This window comes from Gracilinanus agilis, chromosome 3, assembly GCF_016433145.1.
Source record: "Gracilinanus agilis isolate LMUSP501 chromosome 3, AgileGrace, whole genome shotgun sequence".
Lineage (NCBI taxonomy): Eukaryota > Metazoa > Chordata > Mammalia > Didelphimorphia > Didelphidae > Gracilinanus > Gracilinanus agilis.
Window position 1 is genome coordinate 70,692,213 of NC_058132.1, and position 24,044 is coordinate 70,716,256.

The following is a 24,044-nucleotide window of genomic DNA, read 5'->3' on the forward strand; positions in this document are numbered from 1 at the left end:
AGCCAAAGTATGGGATGATGGACTGGATACCAGGACTCCTCAGTTCTGATCTTGGTTCAGTTTGTGCCCCTTTGCCTGTTCTGGCTTTTACTTCCTTTGGCTATTCAGGCTAAGGGTCTCTAGCTCCTGACATCTGGAGTCTGGAGGAAAAGATGCAGTAGATTAAGTAAGCTAAGTGGATATTGTTATAAGGAGTTTTCTTAACTTCACTCAGTCTCGTTAAGAGCAGAATTTCTATGAGAGAGGGAGTTACTTAATCTCATTCTGTTTCTTTAAGAGACCAAATATTAAAAAAGAAAGAGTCAGTTAAGAAAATAATCTTCATTTCTCTGGCTTCTGAGGGAGCAGGAGTTCGGAGGTATCTGTGTCACTGTGACAGGTAGTTTCACCATTTGACAGTTTGGTTTCAGATACTGGTTTAAGGAGGTTGGAGAAGATAAAGGCTTATTTTATTAGTTAATTAGATAGTCAGCATTGGCTAGTTAGGCAAGAAGGTCCTTAAATTTAGGGTTTTTTAGAACATCAAACTCCCACCAATGCTTTTAAACCACAACAGTACTGAATAGGAAGTAAAAAATAGGCCTTACTTTTAGGGAACTATGGCAACTGGAGGAATGGAGGGGAGCAGAAACTGAGATCGAGAGGCTCAACTCTTCCCTATTTCCAGGGAAGAAATCTCCTAAAAAAAAAACCCTTACCTTTAATCTTAGAATAAATACTGTGTATTGGTTCCAAGGCTCAGAAGAGCTTAGGAAATTGAAGTTAAGTGGCTTGCCCAGGATCACACAGTTAGGAAGTATCTGAGGCCAGTTATGAACCCAAGACTTCCCATCTTTACATCTGGCTCTTAATCCACTGAGCCACCTAGCTACCCTGGAAGAAATCTCTTTGTTTTGGGATGCAGTCTCATGATGATAAAATGGGAAGGCAAGATTATACTGGACTGCTGACCACATCCAACATTCTCCCAGTCTGTAGTCACTCTCACAGTTCTAGGATGGATCACTGGAAAGTGCCTCAGAAACTGTCTAGTTGAACCCTTTCATTATAAAGATGCAGAAGGTCAAGCAAATTGCCAGAAGTAACATAGATAAAAAATAGCAGACTTAGGATTTGAACCCATATCTTTTTACTATTGCAACTGGAGTTCTCCAAAAAATGGAATTGGCTGCCTTAGAAGTGAATAGATGCTCCCTTAGTAGAAGTATTCAAGTAAAAGTTGAATGACCACTGGCCTAGTAGGTAATGTGGATGCTCCTTTTTGTTACCAAGTTTACATAGATGATTCCCAGATCCATGTATGGGGAAAAAAGAATAAACTTTTATTAAGCCTCTACTATGGGCATTGTGCTAAGCTTTTTTACAAATATGATCTCATCTCACCTATTCAACCTTAGTTTCCTTCCTGGTCTACAATTCCATAACCCCAATTGCCTATGGGACATTCTCAATTGGATTTCCAATGATCCCACTGGATCAGACTCAATATGTCCAAAACAACTCATTATCTTCCTTCAAAAATGCCCCTCTCTCTTCTGATCATCATTATCTCTGTTAAGAGTATCACCATTCTTCTAGTCATTCATGCTAGGATCCTCGTGTCATTCTCAACTTCTCAATCTCTCTCACCCCAAATTATCTAATTAAACTGCCACATCTTATTGATTATACTTGTATAGGATTTCATGTACTCACCTCCTTCTCTCCACTCATACAGCCACCAACCTGTTACCTTCCACTGGGACTACTGTATTAATCTTCACATTTGGGCTCTGTCTCAGAGCTCTCCTTTCTCCAAACCATCACACAGTTGCCAAAGTGATTTTCCTAAAGCACAAGTCTGGCCATGTGACATTCCTGTTCAATAAGCTCCAGTGACTCCCTCTTACTTCTAAAATCAAATAAGAACTCTTCTGTTTGATAAAGATCCTTTCCTCTCTTCTATCTCTTAGAATCCTTAGTTTCTTTCAAAACCATCTGAATTCACCATTACATGAAGTCTTCCTTCACCTATCCCCCCTGCAATCTATTAAATTATCTTGTTTTTATTTTATATATATTTATATATGAACATATTGTTTTACCTGAGAAAAAAGTTAAGTTCCTAAAATTCAGGGATTGTTTCATTTTTGTCCTCCAAAGCTTAGCACAGTGACTGGGATATGGGGGTACTTAACAAATGCTTATTAACCAATTTTTTTGGATTGAGTTGGATTATCAGTGATTCTCAAAGTGGGTGCTGCAGTGATCCAATGGGGCAGTGATGGCCACAGGTGCATTTACCTTTCTTATTAATTGCTATTAAAATTAAAAAAAATTAATTTCTAGGGGCTAAGTAATATTTTTTCTGGAAAGGGGGTGGTAGGCCAAAAAAGTTTGGGAACCACTGGATTAGATGGTCACTGAAAGTCCTTCCAAGGCTGAAATTTTTTAACTCCAAATCCATCTTTTACTACATCTCCTAGACATGAAACATACAGCCCATGCAAATGTACCTAGGAGGGAGATGGACTGTCAGTGTCAGGGAATGGCAAATAGACCTTTTGAGCTAGAAGGTAGACCATAGAGAGAAAAAGATGATAGGAAGTAAATAAACAGAAGCTCAGAACAAGAATGAAGGAATGGCAGGCAGTAAAGGTCAACAGGTTACCTGTCCTGTTTTTGGAAGGAAGCAGTGGGCCTAGGACTCACCTGAATGAAGCTTAGGGGCCACAGACTCTCCTTCTAGGTACCAACAGTTTCAGAAGGGTCTCAGTTTCTGATTCTTTTTTTTTTTTAAACCCTTGTACTTCGGTGTATTGTCTCATAGGTGGAAGATTGGTAAGGGTGGGCAATGGGGGTCAAGTGACTTGCCCAGGGTCACACAGCTGGGAAGTGGCTGAGGCCGGGTTTGAACCTAGGACCTCCTGTCTCTAGGCCTGACTCTCACTCCACTGAGCTACCCAGCTGCCCCCTCAGTTTCTGATTCTTGATGCTCTCCTGGAGCCTTCCTGTGGCTTCCCAGAAAGCAAGGCTTCTTAGGCTGTCCACTAGAATGTTGGGCCTCTCTGGCCTGCAGCTTGGCTTCCTAAGGTTCAGGTTCCTCACAGCCCCAGCTCCATAGGGATGCTAGGGCTGGCCTCCTGTCTTCTTTCTTCTCTTTCCTTCTTTCTGTCCTTCCTTCTCTTTCTCTTGTTAGCTTAATCTCCCTTTCCTACCTCCTCCTCCTCCTCTGCCCTTTTCTCAGCATAGTCCTTCCTTCCCAGGGTGATTGGCTCAGAAAAGGCCTCTGGACAGTGACAAAGAGCTACCCTTTGACCTCACCCCACACGGCTTTTTCTCTGAGAAAAAAACAGAGCTCTGTGTATTCTCCCTCCGCCCCTAATGCCCCTAGAATTCTTCCCCCTCCTCCTTGCTCCCCTGTCACTCACCTGCAGCTCTCCTCCGGCAAATATTGCCCCAAGCTGGGCCTTGGCCCAAGTGGGCCTCCTGACCTTAGCTCCGACAAACCTCTAGGCTGAACTGTAGCTCTAGGCCAGGGGTCAGCAACTTTTTTGGCTGTGAGAGCCATAAACGCCACATTTTTTAAAATGTAATTTCGTGAGAGCCATACAGTGCTCACAGTGCCGCTCCTGTAACGGCGCCTGAAAAAAAAATGGACTTTATGGCTCCTGCAGAAAGAGCCATACCTGACCCTCAAAAGAGCCAGGTATGGCTCAAGAGGCATACGTTGCCGACCCCTGCTCTAGGCACTGGCCCCTCCCCTCCCTAGAAACCAGTCAGGTCCTTTTCTAGCCTCCTAGGATAGTTCCTGTGGCTGAGAACCTCTGAAATAAAGAAATTCCAGCCTCAGAATCTGGATTCTAATGAGGCAGGACTGGACCCAGTTTCTCAGTGGGCCCTGCTCTTCCATGTCTCCTCTAAAGTTTGACTCTCTCTTTGCTTTTCTCCTTGGGATCTTGTTTTCCACTGGGTTTGCTTTGCTGAGCTTAGCTTTCCTCCCTTCCTACCATGTGCTCCCCTCTTTGGAATCCTCTCTCTTCTTTGCTTAGGCTGCTTTCTTTTCCAGGATTCTTGTCTCTCTGGTTCTCTCTCTCCAAGCATCAACGGGGAAATCAATAGCTAGGGGACTCTTTCAAAGAATCAGACATAGTCCAGATATAGCTACTCAATTTGGCAAATATATAGTCTCCAAAGAACCAAAGAACAAGGGATTGTGGCATGGCTGCACAAACTACAGTGTATGAGATGGTGAGATATCAAGGTGCTATAAGAAACAATGTAAGAATTCAGAAAAATGCAGAAAGTTGAAGAAAGTAGATCCAAGAAAACAATATGTACAATGGCTACAGTAATGAAAAGGAAAGTAACATGAAAGGCAGCCGGATTAGAATTCAGTGTAAGGCCCAGCTCTGGAGCCACTTCCAATAGAAAGTCTTTGCAAATTACTTTTTATTTGCCCTGTCTATATCTCCTTTGTCCGTAGTTGTTTGCATGTTGGCTCCCCCATTAGACTTGAGCTCCTTGAGAGCAAGTGTTATCCTTTCCTTTCTTCATATCTCTAGCACTTAGCACAGTGTCTGGGCACAGTCAATGCTCACTGATTTGATCTGACTTAATCGACAGTATCAAATGCTACAGAGAGGTCAAGAAGTTTGAGAACTAGAAAGAATTCATTAGATTAGATAATAAAGACACAAATATACATCAATTTACATTATTGACCTTGAGGAGATGCTGGGGATGGATGCTATATTTCAAGGTTTTAGAAGTGAGTGGAATGTGAGTAAGTTAAGTCAATTATTATAATCATCTTTTTCTAGGAATCTGGCTCTTAAAAGGAGATAGTATTTTAAATGACAACTTGAAGGGATGAGAAGGTCAAGTGAAGGCTTTTTAAGAACAGAGGAGACATGAGAGTGGTTGTAGGCAGCAGAGACAAAACCAATGGACCATGAGAGGTTAAAAATTAGGTATACAGGAGGGATAACTTTGGAAGCAATCTGCCAGAGGAGATGAGAGAGGATGGGGCAAAGGATACAAATAGAGGAGTTCGTGTTGGCCAATATATACTTCAAGATAAAACAAAGGAGGACAGAGTGAGGGATGAAGATAAAGTGATTTGAGCCCTGAAGGAGAGGGAGCTCCTCATAGGTAGCTTCCATTTTTTCAATAAAGAATGAATAGAGATCCTTTGCTAAGAAGAATTGGGAAGAGGGTGACATAGTTGGTTTTTGGAGCAACTACTGTGGATAAAATGATTGGTTAACCAGAGAATAGTGAAAGTTTTGATATATAACAGGAAGGGCCCTGTTGAGAGTAGATAATATAAATTTCTAGGGGACCCAGCATAGTTAGGTGACTTTATTCAGTAACATTATGCAGCACATAAATGGGAGTAGAATAGGTAGATGGTGGAAGAAATGTCAGGCTGGGGTTTAGAAAAGGACGATCGGTGATAGGAAAAAGAAGAAAAGGAAACAAGGATGGGGTGAAGTTGAACTAATTCAATATATGGTTAAGACCATGAAGTTTATGAATTTATAACTGTAATGGCCTAATAACCACAAGAATGCTGAGCAAAAAAATCTGGTTTGGACATCATTGAGTTAAGGCAATATCTGACTAATCAGTCAATAAAAGTATTCTCAAGACATAGAACCAAATTTTCCTCTTTGTTTTTTAATCTATTTTCCTCTTGAATCAGAAAATTCTCATAAACTGATAATTCTGACTAAAGCTTTTGAGAAATGATTTTTCTAGGTTCTCTACCTTGGGGCCTCTTAAGGCCTAGCCCTGGAGTCCGAGATGTATAGATACACAAATAATTTAAGACTTACCTGTACAGTCTGCCGATCAGGGATACCACTGTACACAGAAATCTGAGGTCCAGCTCCAGTAGAACGACCACCATTGCTGCTGTTGCTGCTGCTGCTGCTACTACTGACCCCGCTGGAACTGCTGGCAGCAGTGGCACTAAGAGATGTGGGTGGGGTCGGCAACTCATTCTCCATGGCCTCCAGGGGGACACAAGCTGGGTACTCAGGAGACAGGTGGACAAGTAAGAGCTACAAAGAGAGAGAAATGAACTATTAGTGGGGACTCAATTTCATTCTATTAAAAATGTATTAAGTACATATTATATGCAAGGCATCATAGTGTGTGCTCAAGATACAGATAAAAAATGAAAGAGTTCCTAATTTTAAAGGGCTTCCATTCTTTGTGAGGCATTCTGGTGGGTGACAACTCCCTTGAGAACTCAAGACCAGCAAATGTTCAAACAACTTGCAGTGGAAAGACTTCAGAACATAGGTCTATAAAAGTTAAGTCTCTCTAGGATTGTCCTGGGCCTATACATGTAGAACAAAACAGCTCAGGTCTAAGACAATTTTACACTGGGTTAAAGTAAGATATGGTGAAATCGAGTGGGCAGAGATCACAGAGTACTCTGACCAGCAATGTACTGTGGAGTAACAAATTAATAAAATGTCACTTTTATCATACCCAGCTGTGAGGATCAAATAAGATAATATTTGCAAAAGTAATTAGTGCAAAAGGGCTTTAAATGAATGTCAGCCCTTTGGTCCAGTCATACCACTGCTGGGTTTGTACCCAAAGAGATAAGAAAAAGATTTGTACAAAAATATTCATAGCCACACTCTTCGTGGTGGCAAAAAATTGGAAAATGAGGAGGTGTCCATTGATTGGGGAATGGCTGAATAAACTGTGGTATATGTTGGTGATGGAATATTATTGTGCTGAAAGGAACAAAGAAATGGAGGAATTCCATATGAACTGGAAAGACCTCCAGGAACTGTTGCAGAACGAAAGGAGCAGAACCAAGAGAACATTGTACACAGAGACTGATGCATTATGGCACAATTGAATGTAATGGACTTTTCTACCAATAGCAGTGCAATGACCCAGGACAATCCAGAGGAACTGAGGAGAAAGAAAGCTATCCACAACCAGAGAAAGAATTGTGGAACCAGAAATGCATTAGAAAAAAATATGACTACATAATGCGATAGGGAAGTGATTAGGGTTTTGATGTTAAAGAATCACTCTACTGCAAATATGAATAACATGGAAGTAGGTTTTGAACAATGATACATGTATAAATAACCCAGTGGAACTGCTTGTCAGCTTTGGGAGGGGGGAAGGAGAGAGGAGGGGGGATCATGAATCATGTAACCATGGAAAAATATTCTAAATAAAAATTAAAAAAATTTATCATTGCTAAAAAAAAAAGTGATTAGTGCAGTTCCTAGCCCAGTCTTTAAATATGTGCTTCTTCCCACTAATATTGCCAGATCAGTTGATTTTCAAGACCCTTCCTAATCCAATCTAAACTAATCCAATAAACATCCATTAAATAACACAGGACCCAGGCACCATCCTAGGTACTCAGGACACAACCACAAAATGAAAAAGAATTTCTGTTCTCCAGAAGTTTACATTCTATTAAGAGTTTGAATTCTCACTTTGAGATTCTGGATTTCTGCACTGGTACAGAGAGGTGAAGTTGGGCAGCTGAACTAAATAAGAACAGTACTACAAGATCTTTGATGACCCAGAACCAGCTAAGAAACACCTGGAGTGGTGCTGGGAAAAGCCTAAGAGACAATGTAGTATAGGGGCAAGAGAACTGCACACGGAGTTAGGAGAGACCTGGGGTCAAATCCTGCCTTTGACATTTATTAGCTATATAACAAGTAAATCTTTTATATATATATAACAAGTAAATCATTTGTAAATGGTGTTGCAAAGATCAAATAAAATAAAAATGTAAAGCACACTGTAAACCTTAAAAGATTATAGAAGTAGGTAATGTTTTTAAGTGAGTATACATCCCTCAATCAACAATTATGACATTTAAAATCAGAATAATTTCCCAATAAGTAACTCCCCCTTTTCTGTTCTAAAAAGGAAAAACTAGAACAAAATCCAATCCAAAAAAAGTGATTATCCTTGATAATATATTCATCATTTCCATACCCATGAGCCCTTCACTTTTGTAACCAGGGGAAGGAGGTATATTTTCTCTTTTTCTCTCTGACTACATACATAAGACCAAGATTGTGCAATTAACTGGCAATTATGAGTATCTCTCTTTTTCTGGACATCTCTGATGGTAATGTTTCTAACATATCTCTTGACTGATTCTTCTTCAGGAATGTTGAAGAAATTCAATCTTACCATGCACACATCATTCTTTGAGGGACCTTTCACTTTAATTCTTTAAAAAATGAATATTCAGGGGCAGCTGGGTAGCTCAGTGGAGTGAGAGTCAGGCCTAGAGACAGGAGGTCCTAGGTTCAAATCTGGCCTCAGCCACTTCCCAGCTATGTGACCCTGGGCAAGTCACTTGACCCCCATTGCCCACCCTTACCAATCTTCCACCTATGAGACAATACACCGAAGTACAAGGGTTAAAAAAAAATGGATATTTTAAGATGTAACACAGACTCATCAGAAGAATACAGATATAAAAAAATTGTTTCTTGGAGAACTTGGAGTCAATAAAAGAAATATATAGTTTTAAAATACAATACAGTTCCTTCCTTCCTCCTATTCAATTATGTGTCCAATTTATCATCTATCTGCAGTGTCTGTCTAAGACATGAGCTTGGATGATCAGGCTTAGAAGAATTGTCCATCTAAATGGATATAATAGTCTGGACACCATGCATCCTTCATCTACCTGGTTTTTCCTGTGTTGATAGTTAACCAGAACTCTTTTGAGTGACTATAAATATCATTTAAGTAGCTCTGAATTGTTCTGGGGTTTAGGGCAATCAGCACAATGTTATTCACAAACTGGAGCATTTGGAGGACCTTATTATTTATAGGAAACACCTTTTCCATCTGGATTCTGCTTTGGATTGCAGTCATAACAAGGACAAACATCTCTGGTGAGTAGATGACTTCCTCTTTTTATGCCCTGCATGTTATTAGTAATTAAGAGTAACTGAATGAGGTCATCACCATTATATCATTTAAATAATTTTGTATAATTTTAATATATGTATGCCAGATACCTTGCTAAAGGAAAGTCCTTATGGCAGCATTTTCTTTGCTATAACAAATGCTTTTATATAATTAACAAATAATAATCATAATTGGGTGATCATATATTTCCTATAATTTTAGTCAATTATGGGACTAAAGATGGGATCTGCTATAGAAAATGTAACTAAAATTTTTATAAATACCTTTTCTTTTTATATCACTTTCATTTCTGAATATATCTCTCCTTGCCCAATTAGCCATCCTTTATAAGAGAGCAATTTGGTGTAAATGGGCCTTTCACAAAACTTTCTATATAAGCCTATTTTTCATTAATGCTTATAAGTATTTTTTTAAACTTAAACTTTTTCAATTACATATTTTTGACAATTATTTTCTGACATTTTATGATTTGGATTCTCTCCCTTCTCTTCTCTCCTTTCCACACTCTGATGTGATAAATAGTTTAACACAGGTTATACTATTTTGATGCAATACATATTTCCATATTCTTTATGCCATTGACAGAAAACATACATCGCACATATAATAAAAACTTATGAAGGAAATAAAAGAAAGATGATCTGCTTTGGTATGCAACCAGACTTCAAAGTTTCTTCTTTGGCTGTGGATAGCATTTCTTTTATCATAAGTCCTTTGGAGTTATCTTGGAACCTGGTTTTGCTAATAATAGTTTAGTTCTTCAGGGCTGATCTGTTATACATTGTTCTCCTGGTTCTCTCACTTCACTTTGCATCAGTTCATATAAGTCTTTCCAGGTTTTTCTAAACTCATACAGTTCATCATTTCTTATGGCACAATAGTATTCCACTACAACCACATACCATAATTTGTTCAAGGTTCAAAGGGTGATGGATACCCTTTCAGTTTCCAATTCTTTTATGACTGTTTTTATGCAATAATATGGCTTATGATCTTCCACCACTATTTTCCCAAAGCTTTTATAAATGTGTTGATATTCTAATCCAGTGTTACTCTTGGCTATCATATTTCTCCATTTAGGAAGGATTTCAGATGTTTACTGAAGCAGACTCTAGGTTCTTTTGATCTCATTGCATTTATAATTAGGCAATGGTGATTGTATCAGTGTCTGTTCATCTATTCATTTCCCATCTTTTATCATCAATAGCTTACTTAAATAACTCAAGTCAGAGCTGTTTAAATGATGGGCTCTCTATATAGAGTCTTTGGAATATGACAAATACAAAAATAATTCTATAATAATGTAATATGTCAGTATATGTTAATAGTAATTAACATTTACATAGGACTTTTAAGATTTTCAAAGCACAGCTTATTCCAGTAATTGTAGTCATCCAAAAGTAAAATGGGTTGCCTTGGGAGGTAGTAGATTCTCAATCACTAGAGGCCTTCAAGACTAGATAACTATATTATAAAGGAGATTCCCAATGACTTATGGGTTAGACTAGTAGGATCCTTTCTTTCATAGGATGGTGATAACAATGTAAGTACAATAAAATGGCCTCATCAAATGAACAACTATTTATTCAGAGTGTGCAAAGGTCCAATCGCATAAGATGTTAGGGGATGAAGGAAAGAAGGTAGAGGTAAAGATGGCAGGAGAAGACATAACCTTTGCCTTTTAATAGCTGATAGCTTAGCTGATAAAGTATGATATTCATGAAATGATCTATAATTATTAGAAAAAAATGAGTACCACATTAGTAGACCTCATAGCAGAGAGAGATTTTAAAGATAAGATCTCTCAAAGAATACCAAAATTTCACTAGAGTCAATCCTAGGAGCAATAGTGGAAATTGCAAATAGATGATTAGTTTTAAGAAAAGGAAAAATTCATAAAAATGAGCTATCCCTAAGTGGAATAGGCTACCTCAGGAGGTAGAGTTGGCTTTTCCCTCACTGGAGGTATTTAAAGACTAGAGCAGGGGTTGGCAACGTATAGCTCTTGAGCCATATCTGGCTCCACCTCCGGACCTGCCAGTCCGGGCAGAGCCCCAGGATGTACCCCAGGGGGCCCTTCAGTCCCCACCCCAGATTCCAGCGCCTTCCGCCCCCATCCTCCTTCCGCAAGCATTTATGGCTCTCACGGCCAAAAAGGTTGCCGACCCCTGGACTAAAGGATCATTTAGGAGTGTCAACAGCATTGTTTCTCAGGTATAGGTTAGATTAAGTGGTTATTGAGGTTCACTTCAACTCTAAGATTTTGTGATTCTGAACTAGGTTCAAATTTTTACTTCCTATGTGATGTTAGGCATGCTGCTTCATTTTTATGGGCCTCAATTTCCTCATGTGTAAAATGAGGGAGTTGGACTAGATGATCTCTAAAATTCCTTTCAACTCCAGATCTCTGATTATGAAATCCCAATCAAAACATTCAGCAAAACTGGATGCGAGTTTCTACTCCTCTACTAGCCCTAGGACACCTTAGTAGTCAAATGGCCAAATTGTCCAGTGATTAAGCACAATAAAAGGTATACAATTTATTTTGTAATTTTTTTTCCCAGCAGCTCATATATACATCTTATACAGTTTGCATTAGGCTTCTCAGTAGGCAGAACTTTAGAGGAAGTGCATGAAGTTACTCTTTAATAAGAAAAAGGTCAGTATAGGAGAATAGAAAAAACTCTGAATGTGGTATCATCAGATCTGGGCTTGTCTGAATTCTCCTTCAGCACATACTAGTTAGGTGACTTTCTCTGGGCCTTTCTGATCTATTAAATGATTTCTAAGGTACTTTCTAGCTCCAATTCCTTTACAAAGACTTTGTTCTGAATGAGAAGACAGAATAGGAGGGCATCTAATGGTAGGCTTATAGAGCTTCTCTTTTTCCTTATTCATATATCCATAAATACTTTGTCCAACGGGTCCACACCTGATAAAAATGGGAAGTGAAATCTTTATAAGCTCCTCCAGATCTCCCACTTTCTAGACATCTCTGTCTTGCCTCATCATTTCTGAATTGTGGCTTCTCATCGACTTGTGACTTATCATCACTGAAGGCAATGAGAAATACAAGGAAATCAAAAGAAACATAGAAGATGTATATGAAGTGATGCAGAGCAAAGAAAGCAGACCCAAGAAAGCAATATATCTGACAAAAAATGTAAACGATACTAGCACAAAAAGACAGTTGAACTATGAATTGAACAATCTCAGTTCAAGAGAAATGGCAATGAAACAAATCATCTTTTCAGAAGAGTGGTGGGATGAGGGGAGTATAGAGGTGGAATTTTATATATGCTGTCAGATGAGGTTGCTGTTTCGGTTGGTTTGTTTAAATGATTTTTTTTTGTTGTTGTTGTTGCTGTTACTAGGAAAGTTTGGAGCAGGAGATAGCATAAAAGAAAATGACTATGTTGTGAAAATGTTAGGTGAATATATCAGGATCTTAGAAGCAAGTTCTTATGACTATGTACAGCATATTCTTCCTGATATAAAATCTCCCAAATGGGTTCCAGGACAGGAAAGTCTCTTGTCAGCTTTCTGTGTAGCGAGGAGCCTTCTGATTGGCTGCTGAACTGGAAAACATTGTGCCAACAAAAGTCACTATGTTTCAATTAGGAGAATGGAATACTATAAGCCTCACCATGTGACTTTGGAGTCACATGGCATCTTTGTCGATTCTGTTCCTGTTATGTCTGTTGGGCACAGAACGACCTTGTGAGGTTTGAAAGGTCAGAGGAGCAGAGGTCCACTGACAACTGAGTCCAGTGCATTCAAGTGTAGCCCCTAGAATCAATCTGCAGTTCCTGCCTATAAGTGGATGGAAGTCCACTTATAGGCAGGACATCATATCCTACAAGCAAGAGGTTGATTTATCTATTAGCTAAGCTGCATTCATGATATTAATGAGGCAAATCTTTGGTAGCAATTGAGTCCACTCTTCAAAGGGAGTGGTCATATCAAGACTTCAAGACAATGTGCTTGTACTTCTATTCTTGCTATATCTTCTCAGTAAATATCCTGTTGTAATATTGATTAGTTAAATTATACTGTGTTAATCTCTGGGTCAGTGATATAAGGGAAATGCTAACTGTGACTAGTGATTAAATAGAGGAGAATACACCAAAATGTGGAATGTGGCCAACAGCATTATAAATATACCTACTCACACCTCAAAAGGCTACTTGCATCTTATGAAGCCACAATGATCAGAACTATGTGGAGTTGTTTAAAAAAGAGAGGAAAAAAATTAAAATTAAAAAATAAAATAAAAACAAGAGATCCATGGAACAGACTAGACAAAAGTGAATAAAAAGTGATGAGGAGTACCAGCAGCAATGCAATGACACAGGACAGTTCTGAGGAATTTATGGTAAAGAACGCTACCCACATTCAGAGGAAACATAGAAGAAAAACAACTGCTTGAACACATGGATTGAGGTGGACATGATTGGGGATGTAGACTCGAAACTACCACACCAATGAAACTAACAACAATTTGGAAATAGGTATTGATCAATGACACATGTTAAAACCAGTGGAAATGTGCATCGGCCATGGGTGGGGGGAGTGCGGGGGGGGGGTGTGTGAAGGGGAAAGTGGGAGCATGAATCATGTAACCATGTTAAAAATGAATATTAATAAATGTTTAAAAATGTAGTAGAAACTGGGTTCTGTAAGATTTCTAACTAGAACACATGAAAGCATCTCATATTCAAGTAAATATTTTTAAAATAAAAAAAAAAGTCAAAAAAAAGTGATGAGGAAGACAAGAGTATGTTTGCAGGTGGCAGGAAAGGAACCAGCAAATCAAGAGATTGAATATTCAAGGAGGAGTGACTGTGGGCAATTTGCTAAAAAAAGATAAGAAAGGATGGGATCCAGGACATATGTAAAAGGATTTGTCTAGGTAAGGAGAAGAAATATCTCTTCATCAGAAACTGGAACAAAAGAGTGAAATAGTTGGGGATAATGTACAGGAATTGTGAGATGAATTAGAGTCAGAGAAGAAGAGGCTTTGATTTTTGTTAAGTAGAATTGAGCACCTCATTTGAAAGTTGAGGATTTCAGCTGAGGGAGGTTTGAGAAGATCTGGAATAGATACTGTGAACAACAGGATAGAGATTACTTAAAGATAAGTAAAAGGATTGCCTCGATGGAATTAGGGCTCAGCTGATGTAAATTTGTGGTGAACCTAGCACATTTGAGTGACTTTCTCAGTGACAGGGGTAGGAACTAAGGAAGTAGACTGTGGGATTTTTTAATTTAGGGTTCAGTAAAGCTGATTAGAAGGAAGCAAAGAATTTAAGGGCAGAGAATAGTATAAAGTTGAAATGGGAAGTTCCCTCAGGAGGAAAGACTGGGAAAGGAAGAAAGTTAGCCACATCAGGGTTAATGGCCTGGCAAAATATTAACAGGTACTAAGGATTGCAGTGAGGATGAGGAATAAGTTCAGGAGAAAAAATAGAGAGGGGTGACTGATTATTCTTAGAAAAAAGAATTTCAGAGACCTTGAATATGGAAATGGAACATTTGTGGGTGATGGCAATATCAAAAGTGTGACTATCCTTATGTGCAGTTGAGGTGGAATGAAGAATTGTATTCCTGAGAGGAAACATCAACAGATATTTTGAGGTCCTTTTGGTATTAGTATAGAAATTAGGATAGAGAGGGAAATTATGAGCCAGTCACTAAACCCTGAGGGAGGGAGAGTAAGTGGGGAGGAATGGTGTAAAGGCTGGAAGATGACTGGTCACTAAGATCTGGATCAGGTGATATGATTTGGACAGGGTGAACCTCAAAGGAGAAAAGGTTAGTGAGTGAGGGTAGGAAAGAGCAAGCTGATAGTAGGGATGGAAAGAAAGGGAAATTGAGTCTACCACTAGAACCAGGAATATGGGTTTAGGGAAGGGTGGTTTGAGAGAAAGTGCAATGAAGGTCAGGGATGCAGTGTCATTTTGGGGTGGCTGGGACTCTCCGAGAGAGCCAGAAGATGGGAGCATGAGAGGAATGGGTCTAAAATGAAGTTTGTTAATTACAGAGCAGGGGTCCCAGAGGACACAGAAGAAAGGGTAGGCCTATATTAGGCAAAAAGCAACTGAAGCAGGGGGCAGCTGGGTGGCTCAGTGGATTGAGAGTCAGGTCCAGAGATGGGAGGTCCTGGGTTCAAATGTGACCTCAGATACTTCCTAGCTGTGTGACCCTAGGCAAGTCACTTAATCCCCATTGCCTAGCCCTTACCACTCTTCTGCCTTGGAACCAATACACAGTATTGAGTCCAAGACAGAAAGTCAGGGTTTTTTAAAAAATTAAAATTAAAAAAAAAAAAAAACAATTGAAGCAGAGGATGAAAGAGTAGATAGCAAGGCTTAAGAACCGAATCTGTTCTTCAGGAGTCTGAGATCTGGTATCAGTGAAATAGCTTCTTGTTTACCATATCACAATGCTGATTCATATTGAACTTGTAGTCTCCAGATCCCCAGGTCTTTTTCAGATGAACTATTTTAAAAAAATTTAAAGTTGGCATTTAAAGTTGGCAAAATACTTTTTGGGTATTATCTCAATTGAATCTCACAAAAACCTTGTGAGGCAAGTGCTATTATTGTCCCCCTTTTACAGATGAAGAAAAAGTGGATTATAAAGCTTGTAAATATCTGAGGCAGGATTCAAACCCAGGTTTCCCGATTCCTATTTTAGTACATTGGCTATAAAACACTACATCTCACTTTTGAGCCCAAGAGAAGGCTACATTGTTACCTATTCGGCCTCACCATTTGAGATTCAGAGACTAAGAACTTTTAGGTCTTGTCATCCAGTATTCTCCTTCCCCTCCTTGCATCCTCTACACATCAACAAGTATTCCATCTATGCCTGTGTTGGAGTTATTAATTAAAATGTTCAATAGCCTAGGGCCTTTCCTGTTCTTCCTCTAAGCTAGCTTACCTTCTTTGTTGTTCACAGATTTCCGGGGTAACACAGAATCACAGAATCCTAGGATTTGGCAGTTGGAAAAAAATCTCAGCAGCATCCACACCCTCTAAAATATTCCCAACAAGCCTTCATCTGCTTGAAGATCACCATGGAAAGGGAACTCACTATCTCTAAAGGAAAGCTATTCCACATTTGGTCAGCTCTCATTGTTCAAAGATGGCTCTCTAGGGTGGGGCAGGGAGAGAGATAATGTGGGGGGAAAAGGAAATCAACAAAAATGTATATAAAAAAGAAATTACAACATAATTTCCTTAATATGATATAGCTTTTCCTCCTTTTCCATTCTGAAACTAGTTCACTGAGTCTCTGTACTGTCTGTCTACAATATATGTACTGATAGACAAACACAAAGGACTATTTGTCCAAGTGCAAGGCACCATGGTCTGGGCAATAGGAATTCTTCATCATTTGGTTTGTCCTGTATGAACTGATCTCTTCTGGGTCTAGTGAATCTCATTAAGATGGTCAATTTTTATTATCCAACACATCTGTCTCTAACACCTCAATATTTGATGTGCTATTTGAAGAATTAGAAATGACTTTCCTGAAGTTTAACACTGAGAAGAACAGCTAGACTGCACCCATTATACACAGACATCTGCAATGGAGGTATGAAAGCATTATGGGAAGGATATAATGTATAATTTCAAAAAATAATACACATACACACATCCAAAAAAGATGAACAAAATTAGAACATTAATGCATTGCTGGTGGAGTTGTGAACTGATCCAACCATTCTGGATGGCAATTTGGAACTATGCTCAAAGGGCTTTAAAAGACTATCTATCTGCCTTTTGATCCACCCAAAGCACTGCTTAGATTATACCCCAAAGAGATAATAAGGAAAAAGACTTGTACAAAAATATTTAAAGCTGCGCTCTTTGTGGTGGCAAAAAATTGGAAAATGAGAGAATGTCCTTCGATTGGGGAATGGCTGAACAAATTGTGGTATATGCTGGTGATGGAATACTATTGTGCTCAAAGGAATAAAGAACTGGAGGAATTCCATGTGAACTCGAATGACCTCCAGGAATTGATGCAGAGTGAAAGGAGCAGATCCAGGAGAACATTATACACAGAGACTGATACACTGTGGTACAATCAAACATAATGGACTTCTCTACTAGCAGCAATGCAAAGATCCAGTGCAAGGCTGAGGGACTTATGAGAAAGAAAACTAGCCACATTCAGAGGAAGAACTGTGGGAGGAAAAACACAGAAGAAAAACAACTGCTTGAACTCATGGGCTAATAGGGATATTATTGGGGATGTAGACACTAAACAATAACTCTAGTCCAACTATCAATAATATGGAATTAGGTCTTGATCAATGATACATGTAAAATCCAGTGGAATTGTGCATTGGCTAAGGGGGGGCTAGGGAGGTTTGGGGAGAGGGAAAGAACATGAAATATGTAACTATGGGGAAATATTCAAAATTAAAATTAAAAAAAAAGAAAGGAAGGCATCCAGCAAACTTATGGTGTGTTAGGTTTGGGAAGAACATGGACAAGTTTCATAGGATGTATAAGCATTGTTGTAGGGAACTCTTAAAATTGATATTAAAGATCCAGTGGAGTATTTGACTATTGTGTTCTTATGTCTTTTAAAAAATATATTTGAATCATTTCCCAGGATCCTCCCTCCCTTTCTTAGTCCCCTTATAACAAAGACAGATTCAGGCAAGACCCACTGGGTCCAACAGGATCTCATAGCTTGACATCATTCCACAATCACCATCTCCTAGGCCTTCTTTCTTTTCAGTTCTTTATTTCCTCCCAATGGTGATCAAGCAGCAATTCCTGATCCATAAACCTACCATGAACCATGGCTGGACCCAATTAATTAATTAGTTAAAGCATTTATCATGTATCATGAATTCACTGGGGAAGATAAAAAATATATTTTTTTAATTTTTTATTTTAATAACAAATTTCCACCTAAGTTTTCTGAAATTATATAATCCATATTTTCTCCTTCCTTTCTTCCCTTCCCCCTTCCAAAGCTGACAAGCAATTCAATCTGGCTTAAACATATGGAAGATAAAAATATAAATAAGACATGGCTCCTATCCTCAAGGAATCAACAATCTAATAAGAGTAATTAAATATGTTTACTGATAAATATGTATAGTCATAGGATAAATAAAAGGGAGAATGGAAAGAAGACTGGACTTGAGGTTCAGAAAGCTAGGGTCAGGTCTGACCTCTGCTATTTACTAGCTATGTGACCTTGATCAAGCCATTTCCCCTATTGTGCGACTCTTTATTCATCTTTAAAATGTGGGGCTAGACTAGATTACTTCTATTGCCTTATCTGGTTCTAACATTCTGTGATTCCGTGTACCTAGAACCAAGTGCTTTCAGAAAAATCAAAGATTTATTATAGAGTACTTTAAATGCCAGACTAAAGAATATTGAGGATGTCTAAACAGAGAAGTGAACTACAGTATACAGTCTATGCAGGGTGTCATAAGAACTGAAAACCCAGCATACCAGGATCTTTTCTGCTGAGGTTCCCAAACCACTATGTGTTTAAGTCCTTATTCTTCTATATCCCTTCCAATAAATACTCTCTTCTCAGAGGGACACTTTAAATGGCACATTGACTGTAACAAGCTTATATAGTGATGTTATTACAGGTCTCTGCTGCCCAAAGGGCCTGAGACCAATGGCTGGAGAAATGCTGATGAGGCTTCTATCCTTCCATCATACCCCCCCTCCCAGGTGCCACCAAGTCTAGGAAACACTAGGCTTCTGTCTCTTGGGTCAGGGGAATCCATTTGCTGTGGATTACAGCTGTGACTGATATTTTGGTTTAGCAGAGGAGAAAGACACTTAAACAGAGCCCTGAGAATTCTGCCTGAAGCTTCTCAGGGGCATTTATGGGGCACTCAGGCAGGGGTCGACAGGAAATGAGAGGTCTAGTCAGCTCCATAAAAGCTGGTGTGACAATTGCTGCAACAGATGCTGGAGTCTCAGAGGAAGTGGGCAGGGCAATGCAGGCCAGGGCAGGACAAGGTGAGTAGGCACCTTTTCTGCTGCTTTGGGTGCCAGCAAGCACTTAAGCAAAGGAAATGGGAGCAGCAAACAATTTGGGAAGAGGGGCCAGAACTAAAGTACTGGTGTCTAATTATATAACCTTTATGGAAACATGCAGATCCAGGGTCAGTAGGGCTAGCTCTGGACTAAATAACCTGGGGAGCAGAATTGGGAGAGGAAGATGTTGAATGGTCAGGTAACAGCTCCTGGGGAAAATACCTGATGGTTTGAATGGACAAGTTCAATAGGGTACTTTTAAAGTAAATATAATTGGACACTGTAATAAAAGCAGAAACATAGCAAGAGTAGACCCCAGAAAGAATGATGAGAGTTCTACTGGGGGCAGAGCTTTGGCCAGACAACATCTGGAATCTCCCTTCATTTCTAAGTGCCCCGTTATAGAAATTGGGTTTATCTGAAGCCTGGGGATGGTACTGGGCTTTCTATGACTAAGGAACTTGAAGTATGTGGTAAGCAGTATAGTTCGTTTGAAGAAGAAAAGCCTTAGTAGGATACAGAGCAATCTTCAAGTATTTGAAAGGCTATCAACTAAAAGAGGGATTAGAATTGTTTTTCTTGGCCACAGCATGCATATATTAATAAATGTTCCTTGAATGTTTCGGGGGAAGGAGGCACAATAAGTGTAAGCTATAGAGAGGCAGCCTTCCACTCCATATAAGGATAAACTTCCTAACAATCAGAGCTATCAAAAGTTGTAATAGATGGCCTCAAATAAATCCAACAGTCATTGTCTCTCATGTGCCAGGTATGGGTTCTTGGTCTGGGACAGGCCCTGCCCACCAGTAGCCTTCCTTCTAGGGGAGAATATCTCCTTTAGAGTATCCTCATTTTATCATCCATATTGTACTTGAAAACCTTCAGAGAACTCAGGGAAGAATGGATTAGAATATACATACAGATTGGTCACTAAAAAAGAAATGCCACGTAATGAGCAGGAGGGGAGCCTCTAACAATATGTGGAATTTCCTGGAGTAAGTGGCACCTGAGTTCCCTGAAGGTTTACAAGTACAATATGGATGATAAAATGAGGCTATTCTAAAGGAGATATGCTTCTAGGGACAGTCTGGACTAAACAACTTTCAAGATCCCTTCCAATGCAGGAGATTTTATGAAGACCGCCACAGAGTCTTTCTATTGGGCATCAAATTCCATCTCTTAGAACTTAATTGGGCTTGACTTTTGCTAATAATGATCCCAGGTTGGTGTCTCTGCTGCTATTTTCCAAAAGTTACAGCTAAATCATATTAAAGGTGATAAAGCACATCCTGCCGCCTTCCATTCCTTTTCTTCTCTCTTTTTCTGTCCTCTGCCCATGACTTACACTAATGACCCCCATGAGCAGTCTTAATAATAGCCAACATTTCCACAGCAGCTTCAAGCTAAGAACTAAGTTTACCAAGAAAAGAACTGAAGCTCAGAAGGAAAAGGGACTCAGGACCACCCAACCTGATAGCCACAGGTTCACTTCCTCTAAGCCCACCAGGTTTTGCATTCCTTATCTCTCCTACTCTTAGCTCCTCAGTTGGCATATTACTGCCTAAAAAAAATGCTGACCCCACTGATATGTGATCATTTATAGAATCAAGAATCTTAGAAGTGGAAGAACCACAAATCATTTAGCCAGACTCTATACCTGAATAGGAATTCTCTTTACTACATTATAAAACACTTTAGACTTTACAAAGCACTTTTCTCACAAACAAGCCTGTTAGGCAAGTAGTAGATGATACAGGCTTGAGCATTTACAAGATTTGGGTTCAAATCTCATTTTTGCTACTAACTAGATTTGTGCTTGGGCAGCTCATTTTACCCTCCCTTGACTTCTCCATAATTAGATGCAGAGAGCAGAGAAGATCTATAAGTTTCCTTCTAGCTCTAAACCTTATGATATTAATGATTATTTGTTCTATTGTTTTGTTTTCTTTAATAGAAGAGGCAATTGGGGCTCTGAGAAGTTCAATGACTTGTGTAGGATCAGTCACCCAGCTGCTACTTGTCAATATCAGGGTCTGACTGCAAGTCTTTCATATGCTAACTCCTTTTTGTATTACCCTGGGCAAGTCACTTGATTCCTCAGTGACTCAAGCATTTCTCTAAGACCATAAGTTACAGCTGACTACAGCAAGGACTATAGCAACCAACACTGCACAGGAGTAGGCAAAAGCCTACTTGTCCAAGAAAGCACCAATGGATGAAATCATAGGATTCAAGAAAAAAAAATATATCCCCACATTTTTCCTTCTTTAAGCTAAACACCTTCAGTTCCTTTCATAGACTCTTATATCTTAGAAGGTTTGCTCCTGTTTGCCTGATCCCATCTGAGCTTGGTTCCCTCAGCTCTTCTTCTATTGCTTTCTTCTTTTTGAGCTTCTTCTTAGGTTCCCTCTCAATAAACTCCAATGGCTCCCTACTACTGCCTCTAAGGATTAAATGTAAAATAATTTGTTTAACTTTTAAAGCCCTTCACAGTCTGGCTCCAGCCTATCTTTCTAAACATATATTACTTCCCTCTTTCCCACACTCCATTGTCCAACCACACTGGCTTTCTTGTTGTTTTTCATGTAATACTCCATTTCCTGTTTCCATGCCTTTGAATTGACTATTTCTGTTGAGATGCTCCTTCACCTCCTCCTTCACCTCTGACTCTTGGAATCCTTTGTTTCCTTCAACTCTGCTTAAGCAACCTCCACATACTTTCCTTAACCCTCCAGTTGCCAGTACCCTTTCATACAAAAATTTGCAATTGCCTCACAATACCTTGCATTTATTTTGTATATAGTTTTATATGCATGTGTGGTCTTCTCTTATAGAATGTAAGTTCTGTGAGGGCAGAGGCTGTTTCATGTCTGTGTTTGTAGCTCCAGTGCCTAGCACTCAATGTTTGCTCAATGACTGGATTCATTCTGGCTAAATTAGTGACTATCACTACTTTTGTGTCTTCCTTTGTTATCTCTACTTATTCTTTGCAAAGAGGAGACTTAGAAAAAAGATGAAGTCTTATAGCCTGGAGAAGGACTGTTTTGGCCTCAGAAGTCTTCCTTATTCCTTCAACCTGCCTCAGTGAGCTCCACTTCCCAATACAATAAGCTTTATCAAAGCAATAATTTCAAAGCAACTCAGTTTTCATTTGTTTAACGGGGAAAGTCACCTCAATAATTGTTGCATAATACCTTTCTTTATTGGAGAAAGAATGCAAAATGAAGGATAGTGTCAACTTCAAAAGGTAGGAAGGTTTCCAAGGGACATTTTTAAGGGGTACTGTTTTCTAATCAGTGGCGTTGTCTAGCAGTTAAGCACAGGATTTGAAATCAGAGGGCCTGAGTTTAAATTTTGGGACTCAAATTCATCTGATAGCCATGTGACCTTGGGGAAATCAAGTCCCCTTTTCTGAACCTCAGTCTCCCCAACAAAATTCAAAATGAGGAAGATGGATGAGATGGTCTCTAAGATACATTCTAATTCTAAATCTATCATTCTATGCCTGCATCTAAGGAAAATCAGTTGCCTTGAGTATGCCAGGATGTAGTTTCAATCAGCTTCTGGTCAGAATCAAGACAAAAGCTTAGCTCTTCCTTCAGATCCCAAGAGGCTTAAAAAAACAGGTAGAAATCTGATGACCACATGTCAGGGATGTCTCAGAAGAGGTGAATGTTTCAGATAGTGGCTGGGCTAAATGACCTCTGATACACCATACAGCTCTGAGATTCTGTGAGGCTATGAAATTTAAATCTATTTTTTTTCCCTTACACCTATCACTCCCTGCTCTACTAGACTGAAGAGATCCTATGAGATTTTCTGTTAAGGACCATCCCCCACATGCACACCTTCTTCCTACTTATTTCTCTTAGTCACATTTATTGAAATTGAGGACAAGAGCTCTTATGTTCCAACCTCTAGCTTGACACCTAGTAGGCCTCTAATAAATGCTTGTTAAGCCATCTAGCATGGATTTCCACACTAGTTTTGTACCTTTTATTCCCAATGCTAAATCCCATCAGAGTGACCTTTATGAGCCTTCCCACCCAGGAGAGATGGAAAGAAGAGAGAGCTGCTATAGTTCTCCATTAAGACCCAGAGCAGCCTTGAGTCGCATGGTAAGGCAATACTAAAGAAACCTCAGAATGCAAGCACTAAATAGTTCTGAATGAACAGTGGGAAAAATAGAGGATGAAAATAAAAGCTTTCCAGGGTCCTATGGAAAGTCAGCACTAGAATTAGTGGTGACAAAGGATTTCCATTTGAGGTAAAGTTGCAAGGATACCTATGGGAAGAGTCCAAGAACATCAGAAAGTATAGGACCAACAGAGAGATATGTTAAAGATCAGAGGTTCAGAGTTACATAGAACTTTGGAGATCTAGTTTAACTCATGTTACAGATGAGGAAGGTTGTGACTTGGCCAACTTCAGACAAACAATACATGTCAGATCCAGGATTCAAGCCCAGTTGCTCTGATTCCAAATACACTCTTTTTGCTACACTATATTGCCTGTAAAAAGATAGGCAGAATAGGGGACCAGGGGGAGAGTTTGCCAGGGCCAATATGCCTAGTGCTCAGTAATACCTTGAACTGCCTACACTGGAAATGTCCCAAAACTGGGGGCAGGAGGAATGGAGAGATTTCTTTGTAGTTCTTGACTCTATCTTTTTCTCTTGCCATGCCATACTGAATGTTCATGAGTACTTCCCCACCTTGCACAAGGCCTGGGCTTTAATGCTGACTCCATCTGAGTCAGGTTAAATAGACTCTTGCAAACCTGGATATGGGGATTTCAAGTAGGGATCCTGAGCTGGGGTTGGGGATGGAGGAAAACTGAGCGGGAAGAATAGATAGACAGTATAGAAAGGGACCCGAGGGACTTCAGGCAGCTAGACTCAGGAGGAGTCATCAATCTGGTAGACAGTGAATGGCAAAAGACAATTAGGCTGCCCAGGGTTGCAGTGACCTAATAAGGTATGTGGTATGGCAAAGGAAGACCTGGAAGGTCTGCTGGAGGACTGCATAGGCAAGAAGCTGGAAGCAGGAACAAATGTTTTAAATTTAGCATGAGGAAAAG

General features: G+C 39.5%; 1 protein-coding gene across 1 annotated transcript in view; it reads right to left on the reverse strand.

Moving 5' to 3' along the window:
• PHC2 (polyhomeotic homolog 2) overlaps positions 1–24,044 on the reverse strand; it is a 102,435-nt gene that overhangs the window by 72,908 nt on the left and 5,483 nt on the right. The window contains exon 2 of the mRNA XM_044667970.1: positions 5,820–6,047. Coding sequence (XP_044523905.1) covers positions 5,820–5,993 — 174 coding nt within the window. The 5' untranslated portion in view covers positions 5,994–6,047. The remainder of the gene's footprint in view (positions 1–5,819; positions 6,048–24,044) is intronic.